The 16,073-nt window shown below is 38.4% G+C and overlaps 1 protein-coding gene across 1 annotated transcript; it reads left to right on the top strand.

Moving 5' to 3' along the window:
- Positions 1 to 307: 307 nt before the first annotated feature.
- LOC140237590 (cholinesterase-like) lies at positions 308 to 14,127 on the top strand. The gene is made up of 9 exons (XM_072317523.1): positions 308 to 433; positions 3,021 to 3,186; positions 4,423 to 4,500; positions 5,373 to 5,491; positions 6,698 to 6,865; positions 7,755 to 8,176; positions 11,406 to 11,597; positions 12,589 to 12,767; positions 13,588 to 14,127. Exons 2-9 carry the CDS (start codon positions 3,039 to 3,041, stop codon positions 13,713 to 13,715), a joined length of 1,434 nt encoding a protein of 477 aa, XP_072173624.1. The 5' UTR covers positions 308 to 433; positions 3,021 to 3,038; the 3' UTR covers positions 13,716 to 14,127.
- Positions 14,128 to 16,073: the final 1,946 nt, after the last annotated feature.

Raw genomic sequence — 16,073 nt, forward strand, 5'->3', positions numbered from 1 at the left:
GTATGTTGGGGTTTGTTTGTTTTTTTCCTCTTCTCTTCTTATTTTGGGGTTCCGGCTTAATAACACAGCAATTATTGTGTGTCTTGCGAATTTACGAGTAAAGTTGAGATACATATATCACAAAACCTGTTGTGGCTTATTAAGAATACCGAAATTGTACGTGTATAAAAACAAAAGGTGTGTTTTGGTTTCATTCTACTCATAGTGATATGGTATTAAATCCTTTTAAACTTATTTATTTTTTTTTTTTTTAAAGGGAGTTCCATTTGCTGATCCTCCTGTTCGATTTAGCGCCCCAACAAGTAAGACGCCCTGGACAGGAGACTACGATGCCTCCCAGCTCAAGCCTGCCTGTCTGCAGAAGCCTTCACCCATTTACCCATCTCAGAGCGAAGATTGCCTCTATCTCAACGTATTCGTACCTAATCCTAAGGTACATTTCCGAACCAGTCCTTTATATATGATATCTCCTCATTGAACGTTACATTTTTGCCATTATCACTTTGTTTTGTTTGTTTGTTTGTCTGTCGTTAAACAAAGGTAATGAACGGATTTCGACGAGATTTTCAAGATCAAGCAGTTTTGGTGAAAAGATGTTTGGGGTGATTCGGATCATGATCTGTATCAAGGATTATACGTTCCGATTTGCCGATGTATACGATACAGTGCAGTGTGAGTTAAGGGATCGTACAGTTTTGGTTGAGACCTAATTTCAGGTTTCTAACATTTTTTGGTGAGATAATGAGAAACCTCTTTTGAAATATGAAAGAGCATGTAATTCTGTGAGGAATTCAGCATTTATTTGATGAAAATTGGTTTTGAAATGGCTGAGATATCTCAAAAAGAGCGATGCTAATAAAGTGTGGGACCCACACTTTATTACAATCGCTTTGTTTTACTTTGTTTTTGGATGTTTGAAACTTTGAATTCCTCTTAAAATGGTATGCTCTGTACTATATCATAAATGTTTTCTTGGTATCTCGCAAAAAGTTAAAAGCCCAATTCTCATCTCCACCAATACTGTACTATCCCTTTAAGCTGTTAAATAGTAAGAAGACACAAGGAACAAACTGATGGCCATTAAAAAAAAAAATCGAGATTACGTCTCCGGTATGTGATTATTAGTTTCTTTCTACTCATTATGAATGATACCGAAACAAGTCAAAAAAGAAATGTCATTTGAACCTGACAGAATAGATAAACTTATACACCTTTCCATATAATTTGGGCATGACTGTGGAATACTGAAATTCCTTTTAGTACCTTTACTTTGAGCGCTGGTTAAAACACAGGGAAAATTTGTACACTCACGTAATTTTCGTGACTGAAAACCGTGGGGATGTATAGGTTTTGCGTAAAGAGAAATACATGTAGAAAGATTGAAAAGACCACATGATGTAATAACCACAGCTTGATAAAACATTAGGTCTCATTTTGTGAAGGGATCATAGAATATATATTTCATAAATTTCATGTGATCAATCATAATACTGCTTGTACAGTAGTTTGCTCTTTCTTGCTATTCAGGTCTAGAGGCTAATGTAACAACTTGCATGTCAATGTTTTGTTTGTTTGTATGTATATATGTTTGTTTGTTTGTTTGTTTGTTTGTTTTATTTGTTTGTTTTTTTCTCTGTGCACGTGCGGGTATCATGACATTGTACGTGTATACTGATTTTTTTTTCCATAAATTAGGACCACTTAAATTCTGGGACACTTTTCAGTTTGCCCATATTATAAGTTGCCACCATCAATGATGTTATGGAACATACAACATTGGGATATGGTTGCAGAGAGATAACTTCAAACATTCCGGTGTTTGCTTTGTAACGGAAGTTGTATTTTCCTAACTAGACCACCCCCCCCCCCCTTCCCTACCCCCGCAACTGCTCCATTCCTTATTACAGACACTCACGTCAGGGTGGTAAATTGCTTTTATTTCTTTGTTTTGCTGGAAGTGGAAGAAAAGAGCATGCAAAATCAGAGTGCATTGACTGATAAGCTCGACCTCTGATCTCGCACAATGTCGCATTGAACATACATTGTAGTCCTCGATACACATCCGACCTAAAAAAAACCTACTATTTCACTCCCCACAGGTGTGAGCTATATGCTTGATTATTTTATGCAACTTTCGTGAAGTAAACATCAGTATGACATGGTGGAAAAGGAAAATGAGTAGAGATAATATAGGGATGGCGGATTGAAACAAACAACCTCACAAGCAAACAGCTATCGAAACAGCCATGAAGTGAGAGTACAGAAAATGCAATAAGCATTTTTTTTTTCTCTCTCTCTAGCATCTCTTTTTCTCTACCCCCTTACCTATACCCTTTTTCCTACTTCACAATGTCCGTGATATCTGCTATTTTTTGTTTGTTTTTGGTATGCACTTTACCTTCAAACTTGCACTTCCCCTCTTCCTTATCTCTCATGTCTTTTTTTTTTCTAAAATGTTTCTTTCTTCTCCGCTATCTTGATCTTCTCTACTTCTTATCACGTGCAGTCAATGTCACGTTGTTGTTGGCGTTGTTTTGTTGTTGTTGTTTTTGTTTTAATCTGTTTATACTCAACATACAATGTGCCTCGTATATTTCTGACGGTACCACATCCATTATTAATGTTTCTGCATTAATTAGGTGTGAATGAGACATATGTGTGACACAATTGCCTTATATTTAAATCGTTTCCTGTAAACTTTTTCATGCATTTTAATCTGTTTAAAGCAATACTAAATACTGAACACCAGTTGATTGGCAGCTCATAATCCCATTTAATCAGTAGGGCCTACCTCCTATTCCATAAGAAGAGAACTTGAATAAAAGTTGCATTTTTTATGGAGTAAATTTATTGTAGTCCATGCGTGTTCTCAATCAGTTACTTAAGCAGAATATGTTATGTGAATTGACTTTCTAATCCTTTAAACGTTAGAGGTTAATTTGTATCATCAAAAACTAAAATCTAAGACTTTAACGTGAGGCACACAATCCTTTAACTGGTTCCCACTGACACTACAACAGCCAGTCAACGCATCGGTGATGGTGTGGATCCACGGAGGTGGGTTCTCCGAGGGCACCGCCATGTCCTACGCCTACAACGGCATTCCGCTCGTCGGCACCGGAGGAGGGGACGTCATCGTCGTCACAATCAATTACCGTCTCGGCATCTTCGCCACTTTCACGACAAGTTAGTATCTATACCCCGCGACCATTGATTACTAAACCCAGTTAAACGACTAAAGATATTTTCACGTTGTGCATTGCATTTGTCTTGTTCATTTAAGATTTAGAGGGGACAACAGGACGCAATATACTGCGCTGTTATAGAGGCCCCAAACAGAAGCCTCCTAATTGCAAATCAGACACTCTATCGGTCACGCCACCTCACCCTCTTTCAAACTCCGCATATTTATGAAAGATTTACGAAGACATGAAAATTGCAGTCTGTGTTTAAATCTTAACTGAATAAAACGTTGAAACAACATTTCAGTGAAGGCACATGATACGGGATCGATTTTGCAGATATGAATATATATATATATATATATATATATATATATATATATATATATATATATCGTTCAGGACCACTCACTAACCAGTTCTTAAAGTCAAGTTGACGTTCAATATATTTCGAGGTTTGATTCCTATCATTTTCCTCAACTTTTGTTGTGTAAGTATGTGAGTATGTGTGTGCCTTTTGAATGGCAAGATGGTACACGACCTCACGACCTCTGGGTAAGCAGGTCACTGCAGGTGTGTTCTTGCACAAAATTAACGCCAAACCTCTGCCTTGTGTGTTGATAACGCTATTGAACTTGTCATGCTTGTGTGTTTTTTTTTCCACACATTGTCAAAGCGTCAACGCCAAGCCTTGTGCTTTGAGTGCTGATTGGCACAGAATACCCCTAGCATTGTACATAATGTCCAAAGTCCCTGATGTGTCTTGTCTTTCAAGAAGTCAAAATTGAATGGAATCGAATGCAAAATTTCACGCGGGAGCGAGTGAAATGAGATATTATCATTTCGCGACCCGAATATTTATAGCGGTATATGAATGTAAATTGCATCATACTTTAATTATTTGGTATACCCCTTTGTAAATTTATACTTTGGCAAAATATGATATTCGAATAATAATTATCCCCTTTTAACTTTTTGCTTTGTCTATATTAGATACTTTCATTATTTGCTAAGACTTGCAGTTCTTAGTGGCTGCTCTTATACTAAACTGAGAGAAAACTCGATTTTAACGCTGTCCACTTATAGGTTGCTTGGTTCTGAACCTTCAACTTAATTAATCACTTAGCTAAAGCCACAGTCACGATAGTTGAATCTGTATTCTGCTGTTGAATTTTTGTTTTCTTTTACTCGGTTACTAGTTTAACTTCAACTTTATCATTTTTTTTTTCATTCTTCGCAGAGGATGAGGCTGCCCCTGGTAACTACGGCATGCTGGATCAGGTGGCAGCCCTGAAATGGATCTACAACAACATCGGAGGTGAGGGACATAATTCAGTTCAATTAAATGCGATTTCAGTTTTTATCAAAAAACTCCGAATGAAATTCCGAAAACTAACCACATTTGGTTCAATTCAAATTTTGACAATGAGATAAACAGTAAATATTAACTGTAATTTGACATACAGTAGAGAAAGAAAAGACATAAAGCTTAAGCAATAAGGCATACATGAACACCGAACATCCTAGGCCTTATACCAAGAGGCAGGGTAATCACTGACATTGTCATCACTAGATGCCAGAGTTACAATTCGTTGGGTTTTTTTTTTTCCCGAAGGTTCGTTAATCCGAATATGAGATAAGGTTCGTAATTCCATAGGTTTGTTAGTACGCACATTACTTGCATTTTCAAATTAGCGAATCTTCGGAATAACGACCCTATTTCACTTTCGGATTAAGAACCTTCGGAACAACGAACCTTTTTTTTTTTTTTTTTCGGATTAACTAACGCCGCAGATGTTCATAAATACGCTGTAGGTATCATGGGGAATTTATGTGTTTCGGAATAACGAACCTTCGAAATAACGAACCTAAGGAATAACAAACAACACTCAACGCCAAATATGCACTGGTTTGTCGTTAATACATCTATACATACCGAGTCACATATCAATGTTCGTCAGTAAAACACGACAACAACAGCAACACAATAAAATGAACGAATTACTACCGTTTACAGAGGCGAATCTAATTATGTATGTACAAAGGTCATGATAAGCAAAAATGGGGATATGAATAAAAGAAAAAAATGATATTATGCTAATCACTCCATCAAAGTAATAATATAATGATTTTTTTTTTTTTCAGTCAGAGAAAAACACTGATGGTAAATATTTTGATTTCACTGTGCAGCGTTCGGTGGAGACAGGAACAGGATCACGCTTTTCGGGGAGAGCGCCGGCGGCGCCAGCGTGGGCTTCCATCTCCTCTCCAAGCTGAGTCGCGGTTATTTCAACCAAGCTATCATGCAGGTGAGAATCTCGGTCGACCAGGGAGGTGTTACAGAGATGGAGTGGCAACTCTTCTTAATTCATGCAAATACATGTTTGGGTACAAGGCGTTACAATGGGATGTCTAGCATTCCACTACGCTTTGAAGTCATACTCGGCACCGCTCTAGTTGCAAGACGAAGTTCGGAGACGAAGAACGCATTTCACCTTTCGGTGAATTACTAGCTTTATTTCACCGCAAAGTTTTAAATGAAATACTCGAATTGATTTAGATTAGTTTAGGAAAGAACTTATTCAATATTATAGACAGTATTTCTAGTTATTTCGTAATTCGCAAATGAAAATGAAATGAAAATTAGGCCCTCTTAAAAACCTAATAGTTTTCTATAATGCGCACATTTCCGCATGTTAATTTTCTATCTTTTAATAAGGGATATTTTGATCTTTCAAATAAAATATTCCGCTAAAGCGTGTTCCAGCGTGTTTTTAAACTATTTGCTGTTAAAATTGTGAGTTTTACACTGCATTTTGATTCGCTGCTCCAATTCAAGGTACACAAATTCATTGTTGCCATCACATTGAAAGAGAGAGCGAATTGCAGTAGGAGCAAGTATTTCTAGATGTGAGAGCGCTAGTCCCGATCATTGATGCTCTCGTTTGTCAAAGCACATGGTTAACACCTGTAGTTGAACGCAGAACTTCTCGGCGGTGCCGCGCATGACTTCAAAGGAGAGCAGTAGTTGTCTCTCCTTCTCTAGCACCTCCCTGGTAGAACCGTCAGAAATGCAAAAGCTCATAATCTTGATACATCCTCATTTAAGCTATCAACCTTGCGAACTGTTGGTGCGTGCTCCTTCATTGGTAACAATCGTCAAGAACACAAAGTTGAACCCAATTAAGACAATTACATTTTTTGAAAAAAAAAAAGGTTCTCTGATTTGTTGGTTAGACTGATTCAAGACGTCAGTCATCGAATATTCCAAATATGATCGCCGATCGTTGGACTGATTTAATGGTAGTCGTAATGTTCTGATGCATTGTGGATGGAAGGCCTACTTTCCAGTAGACAAATAATGCACATCACATAAAACGATAGTGAGTATTATCCAACCGGGAACAGCTAGATCAAACTGTAAAGGCCCTGTCTGCCATATTCTTCGCTTTTTATCAAATATAAAAGTGATTTTCTGTTTAATTTTCCACATATTCCGATCAAATCATACACAGAGTGGCTCACCCTTGGCTACATGGGCATTCATTGATTCGCGCGAGTACGAGGTGCAGAAAATCGAAGGCCTCGCCGAGGTGGTCGGCTGCGAGGCAGAAGACTCGTCTGCCTTGGTCGAGTGTCTCCGAGAGATAGATGGGAGTGAACTTCGACAAGCAGCTGAAGCGGTAAGTATAGGCGCCCTACAGGCTATGTTTACACACACATACCAACAGTCACATACACACACACACATATAATATAATATATATATATATATATATATATATGTACATATTAAATGTGTGCGTGTGTGTTCGTGTGAGTGTGTGTGTGTGTGATATACATGTTTAGATGGAGGTACAGAGGGAGAAATAAGTTCCAGAGCTCAATAATAATAATAATAATATTAATGATAATAATAATAATAATGATAATAATAATAATAATAATAATAATAATAACAACAACAACAATAATAATATAACAATAACAATGCATTCATATAGCGCATTTTACAATGGAATCATTTACGAAATAAGTGAGTTTTTAGATGTTTTTTAAGATGATGAGTGATAGCTGTTGCGGAGAGATTGGGATAGTTGATTCCACAGGTTTGGAGCAGCAGATGAAAATGCGTTTAAACATATTAGAATGTACTTACCAATAAAAGACGAGAGTCTCGATTGCAGATATGACAGTATGAATATTGATGAATTAGCTTCCGGGTATGTCAACTGTAGGAATACGTAGGCATATAACAAGAATGTGGGTACTGTCCATAACACATGTTAGAGGAACTTTTTGTAAATCAATATACTCACTGAACTATTTGCTTGCGTAATGCACCATCACAATGTTGACATTTACACCGATTTACCTCAGTCGATATTATTAAGGTTTATCAGTGGTTTAACAAATAGCCGAACTATGATATCTATGGGAAATCGAAGAACACTTGTATAACTGCGCTCTTTTGTAATGATATCAAATTGTCTTCTGTGTTTCCGTTATTGAATTCACCCAGTAGGTAGTGAAGAAACTTAAATGATAAATCTTATGCAACTCTACCATCAGATCTACGTCAGTCATTACGTAACGCTCGATGGCACCTTCCTGGAAGATACCCCCGTCAACCTCCTCACGAGAGGAGACCTGAAGAGGGCGGCAGTCCTCTCCGGATACACCGCCGACGAGGGCACTTTCTTCTCCCTCTTCGCCGATTACCCGACTCCGCCCGTCTCGCTGGAGACCTTCCGACAGTACGTCAAGGATGGCTTAACCCTCTACGAGATCACGAACGAATTCCTCCACAACGCCGTCCTGCAGGAATACACGGACTGGACGGTCGCCGATGACCCGGAAGGGGACCAGTGGAGGTCGGGCATCGACTTCATGGGAGACACGCACTTCGCGTGCCCTGCGGAGGCCATGCACAAGGCGCACGCTGCTTTTGGGGACGCCGTTTTCACCTACTACATGACGTTCGTCCCAACGAAGTAAGTGCCTCACTTGTTTTCTACTTTCTCTTCAAAATGTCCACATTTACATCAACAACAACGACAACAACAACAACGAAAAAAAAACCCACCTTCCCCAGAAAAAAAAAAAAAAAATGTTCAATTTGAGAAGCGCCACCGCGAAAACCTCATGAAGTTGCCGAATACTGTTTCGGATTATAGAACTTGTTGTCTAAATTTAAGCCATCAACTTTTAACAATGTGAAGAAAATAATAAATGCTCATCTTTTCTCTAAAATCTACGCATGAATAGTGAGAATGCCGGCAGCTATGAAAGCAAGGTTTTTACAAGAAACGGCCTAGAATTAAATGAAGGGCTTTTTACACTTGTAAATTTTTGCTTAGCCCCGGACCAACGGTGGGGCTAAGGGGGGGGGGGGGGGGGGGGCTTAGCCCCACCGTTGGTACGGGACTATCCTTAGCCCACTTTCTGTTTGCACTCGTTTTTGCCAAAGTGGGCTAGCCCCACCGATAGTACGGTACTATCTGGCCCTGCAAAATAGCAGGGGTTAGCACCGCAATTGCGGTGCCAAGCAAGTGAGTGTAAACAGAACGAAAAAACAATCCCGGGCTAAGCGACGGAGACGAAGTCCGACCCTCACTGACCAATCAGAAACGAGGTAATCAAGTGCTGCCGGTGCGTGCGTCACGTACGTGTACAGTATACAGCGTAATTATGAATATTCATGTGGTTTGGAAAGTCCGGGGCTAAGAAATACGAGTGTAAAAAGGTAAGTTTTCTCCTTAGCCCCGGACAAGAGATAGTACGGGACTAATTGGCGAGTGTAAAAAGCTGCAAAAATTGGTACGGGACTAACGATAGTCCTGGGTCAGAGAAAGTCCGGGGTTAAGAAACGCAAGTGTAAAAAGCCCTTAAGATGCAAAGAGGCGCGCATGAAATTGAAAGGTTCAATTGAACCTCTACTATAACTGGATGATTATAAGATCCAGAAATAATCATGAATTTCACAGCAGCCTTTGAGCTGGAAGTGTACAGGAGGTAGCTAATATATCATACAATTGGAATTTCAAATCGAACTTAGATTCTTTGGGGTTTTATTTTTATGCCTCCGCCACGAAGTGGTGCCGGAGGCATTATGTTTTCGGGTTGTCCGTCCGTCCGTCCGTCCGTCCGTCCGTCCGTCCTTCCGTCCGTCCGTCCGTCCGTCCGTCCGTCCTTCCGTCCGTCCGTAATGAATTTTGTGGACAAGGTAACTATCGAAACCTGTTGAGGTATCCCAATGAAACTTGGCATGTATGTGTATTAGGGGGTGAAGTTGTGCCTATCAACTTTTGGGTGCACATGCTCAAGGTCAAAGGTCAAAAGGTCAAGGTCAAATACATAAAATTTCACTATTTCCAACATATCTATTGAATGCCTGAAGATATTTTCTTGAAACTTAGTGTATACATGTATTACCCAATTAAGATTCTCTGGTGAAAGTTTGGGTCATGAGGTCAAAGGTCAAAGGTCAAAAGGTCAGGGTCAAATACGTAAAATTTCACTATTTCCACCATATCTATTGAATGCCTGAAGAGATTTTCTTGAAACTTAGTGTATACATTTATTACCCAATTAAGATTCTCTGGTGAAAGTTTGGGTCATGAGGTCAAAGGTCAAAGGTCAAAAGGTCAGGGTCAAATACATAAAATTTCACTATTTCCACCATATCTATTGAATGCCTGAAGATATTTTCTTGAAACTTAGTGTATACATGTATTACCCAATTAAGATTCTCTGGTGAAAGTTTGAGTCATGAGGTCAAAGGTCAAAAGTTCAAAAGGTCAAAAGGTCAAGTAAAAATATTACAACTTCTTTTTTTTCTCCGTACCTTGGAAAATTGTTCAAGGTATCTTCATGGAACATAGTATATACATGTACTGACTGAGAGTGATTATCTAGAGAATGTAGGGTTCATGGGGTCAAAGGTCAGGGGTCAAAGGTCAAGTGCAAGACTTCAAAATTTTACTATTACCCTCATATTTATGCAATGCCAGCAGGGTTATTTTTTTACACTTGGTGTATGCGTGTGTAACCTAATAGAAATTCTCTGGAAAGTTTTTTTTTTTCTCTTTTTGCCTCAAAGGTCAAAAGGTCAAAGATCAAGTGAAAGTGCTGAACTAACTTTTTCTTCCATATCTCGGAAGTGGCTCAAGTTACCTTGAAACTTAGTACATATTATGCATGTTCTACCTGAAAGTAATTATCTTATGAATTTTAGGGTCAAGGGCCAGATGAAAATGGTAACAATTTACTATTCAATTCAGAAATTGCACTTTTTCTCCACACCTGTACCTTGAAAATTACTCAATGCCTAAATGTATGAATGGGTCAAAGTCAAGTTAAAGTCCTTAAATCCCTAGATACATGCTCTCTTATTCATCCAATTAAACCTACGTCAAGGAAGGTGAACATTCAACACATTTGTGACAAACTTGTCATTCCAATATTTTGCCAATTTTGTGGAAATGTAATCACACAGTGTCCACATGTACTATCTAGACCTATTGGGAAAATCATGCATTATGGCGGAGGCATACCAGTCGCCAAAGCGACATTTCTAGTTACTTTTTGTAGCCTTATATTTACAATTCCTCTGACTCCTTCAGGGTCAAATATCTGAATAGAACAACAAACATGCAAAGCCAATGAATTACAGGAGGAAAAGGGGTGCCTGTCGAAAAAAAAAAAAGCCTCGGAGGCTTGAAAAGACACTAGCGCCTTCCAACAGTGTCAGGTCAAAGAACAATAATCTTGAAAATAAGGAATATAAATACAAACACAAGACACAAAATTGATTAGCTTAGATGGAGCGGAAAGGAATTCATCATATTAAAATTTTGTTAGCTGATTATCGTTGACGCGCAATGGCACAAGCACGTTCAAGCGGGAAAGGGAGAGTTGGGTTTGGGAGTCTGTTCGCATCCTATATATTCCCTTCCTCGGTTCCATTATAATTCCTCTGTCACCTGTGAAGAATGCTGATGTATTCTACCGTACGTGTCAATTTAGCCTTTCATTTTATTGTCCATTCAAACCAGACACACTGTTTAACATCGTGATGGAGAAAAAAGTTGCTCTCTTTATGAGCTACGAATCAACTTTAGTAAATAAAGTCTGTGATCAAATTTAGCCGAACATTGATAAAGTAAGAAGCATAAGATGCATAATATATCCCCCTGTGCTCTGTGTCGCGAAACAAATTAGGAGCATTTACTCGTTGGGAGGCTTGGAAGTACCCTCCTGGTTTGGAGCGGGCCATGCCGATGACATCCCCCTGGTGTTTGGCTGGGTCTTCACTCCGGAGATGCGGATCTACGCCGGGTTTAACGTGACCGAAGCCGAGGCAGCTCTCTCCGCCAAGGTCATGAAGTTCTGGACAAACTTTGCCAAATCGGGGTAAATACTAAACATGACAAGATGATAGGAGACATGATTTTCGTGCTTTTTCCCCTTCTTTCTCTCCTTCATCGTCTTTGTCCTCGACATTGTTGTCCTGGTTGTTATCTCTATCTTTTTATCTACCGCTGATCTCATCACATTTTGTCGTATTCCGCTGTCGATGCTGTTTAATAGTAATAATGACAATGATAATAATAATGATAATAATAATAATGATAATGATAATAATAATAATTATTATCATAGTAATAAATAACACTAATATAGCGCTTAACACTGACGTTTCTAAGCGCATTAATACGGAAAATATTGAATTAAAATACAGCATTATGTACATATATAACAACAAAAACAAAATTTAGTATTCCATTGATGCCTTTGTATTTCATGGTGAGTTATCTTCTCAGGGAGTAGATACTGTCAGGTCATTCTCAAAGGCTGTACATTGTATTTCTAAACTCCGTTCGTTTCTTATACAATTCACTGTGTCCGAAAGAGCGCCGATTTTTCGGCAACCATCTTGCCGTTTGCTCGTCTGTCACATACTTACATAGATTGTATTCCCCAGATGTAACCCGCGGGGGATGTTACGCGATTTAAAAAAAGAAAAAAAAAAGAATTAAAAAAATCTTGTCGGATCTCCGTCATTTCCGTGTCATATGTTAAGAGAATTGTCATTTCCAATAATGATTTGATAGCAAAGGATGTTCAAGTATACAGACGGGCAATTATTCGCTTGAACCCCAGTGGAACACGGACAAAATTCACCGCACTTTGACTGACCTGTTATTTTCCACTCACAATTTTACTTCATTTGGAGTGTCCACTTGTATTATATGGCTATTAAGCGTAGTCGAAAACCAAACAAGCATACAAAGTTGTGAATGTGATCCTCTTCGTACTATCGTTGTGAAAACTGATGAAACTGCAGCAAGCACCGTTTGTCTTTATGGTCAATATTCTCTATTTAAACTGTCCTCCATGGCAGAGACCCAAGCAGATCCAGCTTCGACGCACCCAGCGGCGAGGGACAGGATAGCTGGCCAGTTTTCACGGTGCCCGAACTCCGCTACAAGGAACTGTCCTACGAACTCGGAGAAGGCAGAGCCCTGAATGCCAGAAGATGCAGCTTCTGGAACCAGTATTTCGCTAACCTTCTAACTACAGGTTAGTCTACATTCATTGTTGTTGTTGTTGATTGTTGTTGTTGTTGAGTAAATGAGTGATCACAATAATAAAACCTATTGTAAACTTCTGCCGCTTTTAAGGCGGACTACGAAATACTATTAAACCCGAGCGCAGCGTAAATCCCGGAATAAGCGTTTTTCCTTGTGTTCCCACCAACAATTGGTTGTGATTGAAGGTTTGATGACAACAGCTTTTAAAATTTCTGTGAGCAGATTATGCAAACACTGAGATTTGCCCTTTACTATTTCCATGATGTCTTCAACCTTTCCCATGTTTCCGTCTTATTTTCATTCTAGATAATATTAATCTAGTAAAAATGTTACAAACTCTATAATGTTCCTCGCCGAGGAGGCCATAATGATCGGAACAGCTGCGAATCATTCACAATGGTTCCAAAACGTATTGGACTGAATAATGTTAATAAATTGGGCTTTGTATATATAGTCTGAATATACTCGCTTGGTCGTGGCGAGTATCGTGCAGGTGTGGTTACTATATTACCAATTATGATAGCACTGAGGGAGAGAACAGTAACGTAACCGAAGATGCTATCCAGTATATATTAGTACTCTGATCTAATTACAGCTGTATTAGCATTTTTCAACAGCATGCTTAAGTATCGTTATTACTACTACAACTATAACACTGCAATAACTATTATCATCTACTTCGTTATCTTAGTTATAGATTATCAATATGACCATTATCATCATCATCATCATCATAACCATCACCATCACCTTCATCTTCATCATCATAACTTCGGTTTAAATGATTATGTAATATTCTATAATCCAAGCTCCCGAAGGCGGCGCGGAATCCAGCGAGGCGCTCCATGAGTGGGAGGAGAGCTTCGAAGACTGGAAGGACGTGGTTAGCGACTGGAAGAAACTGTTTGCCAAGTACAAGCAGAGGCAGTGTAACTAGAGCGAGGAATCATTCATGGATGCGATGGATACCAGCTACCTCCAAAGACCACGCCCACCTAGGCCTACTTCCTGGAGAAGCATGCAGTCGTGGAATGACATCCTCACTTTTTTCGAACCTGTGAAGTGAATGATTTACTCAAGCTTAGATTCAGATTTGATTTTAGATTTTGTCAGTTTTGAATTGTTGTCCCCTTTTCTCCCCTCCCCGCCCTGCGTATGATAAAATGTTCGGAAAATGCCAAATGTCAGAACGCCAAGTTGAATTAAACGTAAATATCGAGTTATGCAGTGTCATATTTAAATACCTTTCGATGATATTCCCTCATCAATGTATTTCTCTAAATTTTCATGCTCGTAACTATCTCTGAGTACCTTTTGGAGTTATATTCATTAAACGGTAACACGTCTATTGACGGAGATAAGCTTGTGTGATTTCTGATTTTATTTTCGTTGTCTTTCGCATTCGCTTGTTTGATATAATTTCTCATGCGCACCTTAACAAATAAACGATGTACAAATATGTGTAGGATGGAGAGCAAACTATATTTTTTCGAAATAGGAAGTTTTACGGCACTTCGGTGTCCACAGGCCAGTAACACGAATTAAATGTCTCTAGTTCTACCCTTTTTCTGGTAAGGTACGGCAAATTTCAACAAAATTAACTTTACAACAAAATTTGACAGCAACCATCGTATATTGTAGCTCAACTTCAACTGCGCTATACAAGTTTCTGGTAAGAAAAAAAAATCTTTATTTGACTGGCCATCTATCGTAAATTTTCAATAGTTATGTTAGAAAAGAGTTAACATGGGTGTAAAGAAATTATAGATGGAGGCAACGGCACATATCGATAAAAAATAAATACAAGAAATTCTATCTCTGCATATACATTCCTGCCCACAAATAGACACACATATACCACACTTTTGTCAACCTTTTATTTACTTTCTTTTTCATAAACAATATACAAATTCTGATTCTGATCCTGATTTTATTTCTGAATTTCTTTTTCATACATAAATGAAGTACAAAGTCAATTGTACAAACAAATTGAGCACAGTATAAATTGAATCTTACAATTAAAACAAATAAATGATTAATTCAAGTATTCAACTTTTTTCCCCCTGACACAATACAAAATGAAAAGAAACTATTTTGTGCATACATTTATGCAAACATAAGTTACAGTATATCTCTTGCTCAAAGACAAATTAGGCAATTCTTGATGCACAGAAATTCAGGAGACCATCGTCATAAGCAAGCGCCTGACGAGGACAATAGCCTCAGAAATGATTGTATAAACAATAGAATACAACATTGTAAGAATTATATTATAACTCACCACTCACTGAGTGGCAATAAGGAGAAAGGGAGGGAAGAATGAGGGGAAAAGTGCAGCGGTACATTGTGCATTGTGCAAGATGTGGGATGTTTTCGTGGAGATGAGTTGTGAATATATGCTAATCAGCTAATGTTCATGTTTGTTGTGTATATATGATCAGTTCGGACCCCTTACTTTAACTATGGAAGTGGAAAAAAAAATAAAACAGATAAATAGCAACATGCTCTAACATTCAGATACATGAGTTAACAACATATCTTTAAGATGTCTTTTACATAAGTAGATAGATCTACATTGCTTAAGGTCAACGGGAAAAAATTCCAAACATCAGGGCCATGATGTTTTAAGGATTTTTGTGCTAAAACAAATTCTTGGGTTTTCAAGATGATAATCAGATGAACGGCGAGTTGGGTAAGAATGAATATTGAAATTAGGAATTAGGAAATCATTGAACATCGAAGGAAGTTGGTTGAACGTGTGTTTGTGCATGAAAATTGCCGTTAGAAAAGTATGAATCTCATTAATCTTCAATGTTTTTAATCCAATTCTTCAATGTTTTTAATTAGTTAATTGCAAAATAAAACATATATTTAAGATTATTATGACAACATAAATTCCACATTGTCAATATTACGAATGACAAAGAAAGAATTTTGTATATAAAAAAGGGGAAAGGTAAACAAATCAAACAGAAGGAAACAAGGCACCCCCACCCCATGTCCGGTGAACCCGCTCACATTCTCACTCACCCACATTCTTGAATCACAAAATTACAGTGCTGATATCGCCAGGGAAACATTAGTTATGGGCAAGGGCGTACCGAGGGGGGGGGGGGGGGGTGTTTTGGGTGTTCAAACACCCCCCTTTGCCAAAAGGGGGGTGTTTAAGGTGTTCAAACACCCCCCTTGGGCAAAAGGGAGGTGTTTGAGCTATTCAACACCCCTCTTCAGCAATGCTTAGATGTTCACAAATGAAACAAAAGCTGTCTTTACCGCTTTATTTCCGTTTTGAATT

Source organism: Diadema setosum, chromosome 14, assembly GCF_964275005.1.
Source record: "Diadema setosum chromosome 14, eeDiaSeto1, whole genome shotgun sequence".
NCBI classification, from domain to species: domain Eukaryota; kingdom Metazoa; phylum Echinodermata; class Echinoidea; order Diadematoida; family Diadematidae; genus Diadema; species Diadema setosum.

What these genes read in the sequence shown, in the direction of transcription:
- LOC140237590 (XM_072317523.1), top strand. Translation starts at nt 3,039, where the DNA reads ATGGTGTGGATCCACGGAGGTGGGTTCTCCGAGGGCACCGCCATGTCC. An exon ending in GATCTACAACAACATCGGAG is followed by an intron (nt 4,501 to 5,372) that starts GTGAGGGACATA and finishes TTCACTGTGCAG; the next exon opens with CGTTCGGTGGAGACAGGAAC. An exon ending in TCAACCAAGCTATCATGCAG is followed by an intron (nt 5,492 to 6,697) that starts GTGAGAATCTCG and finishes AATCATACACAG; the next exon opens with AGTGGCTCACCCTTGGCTAC.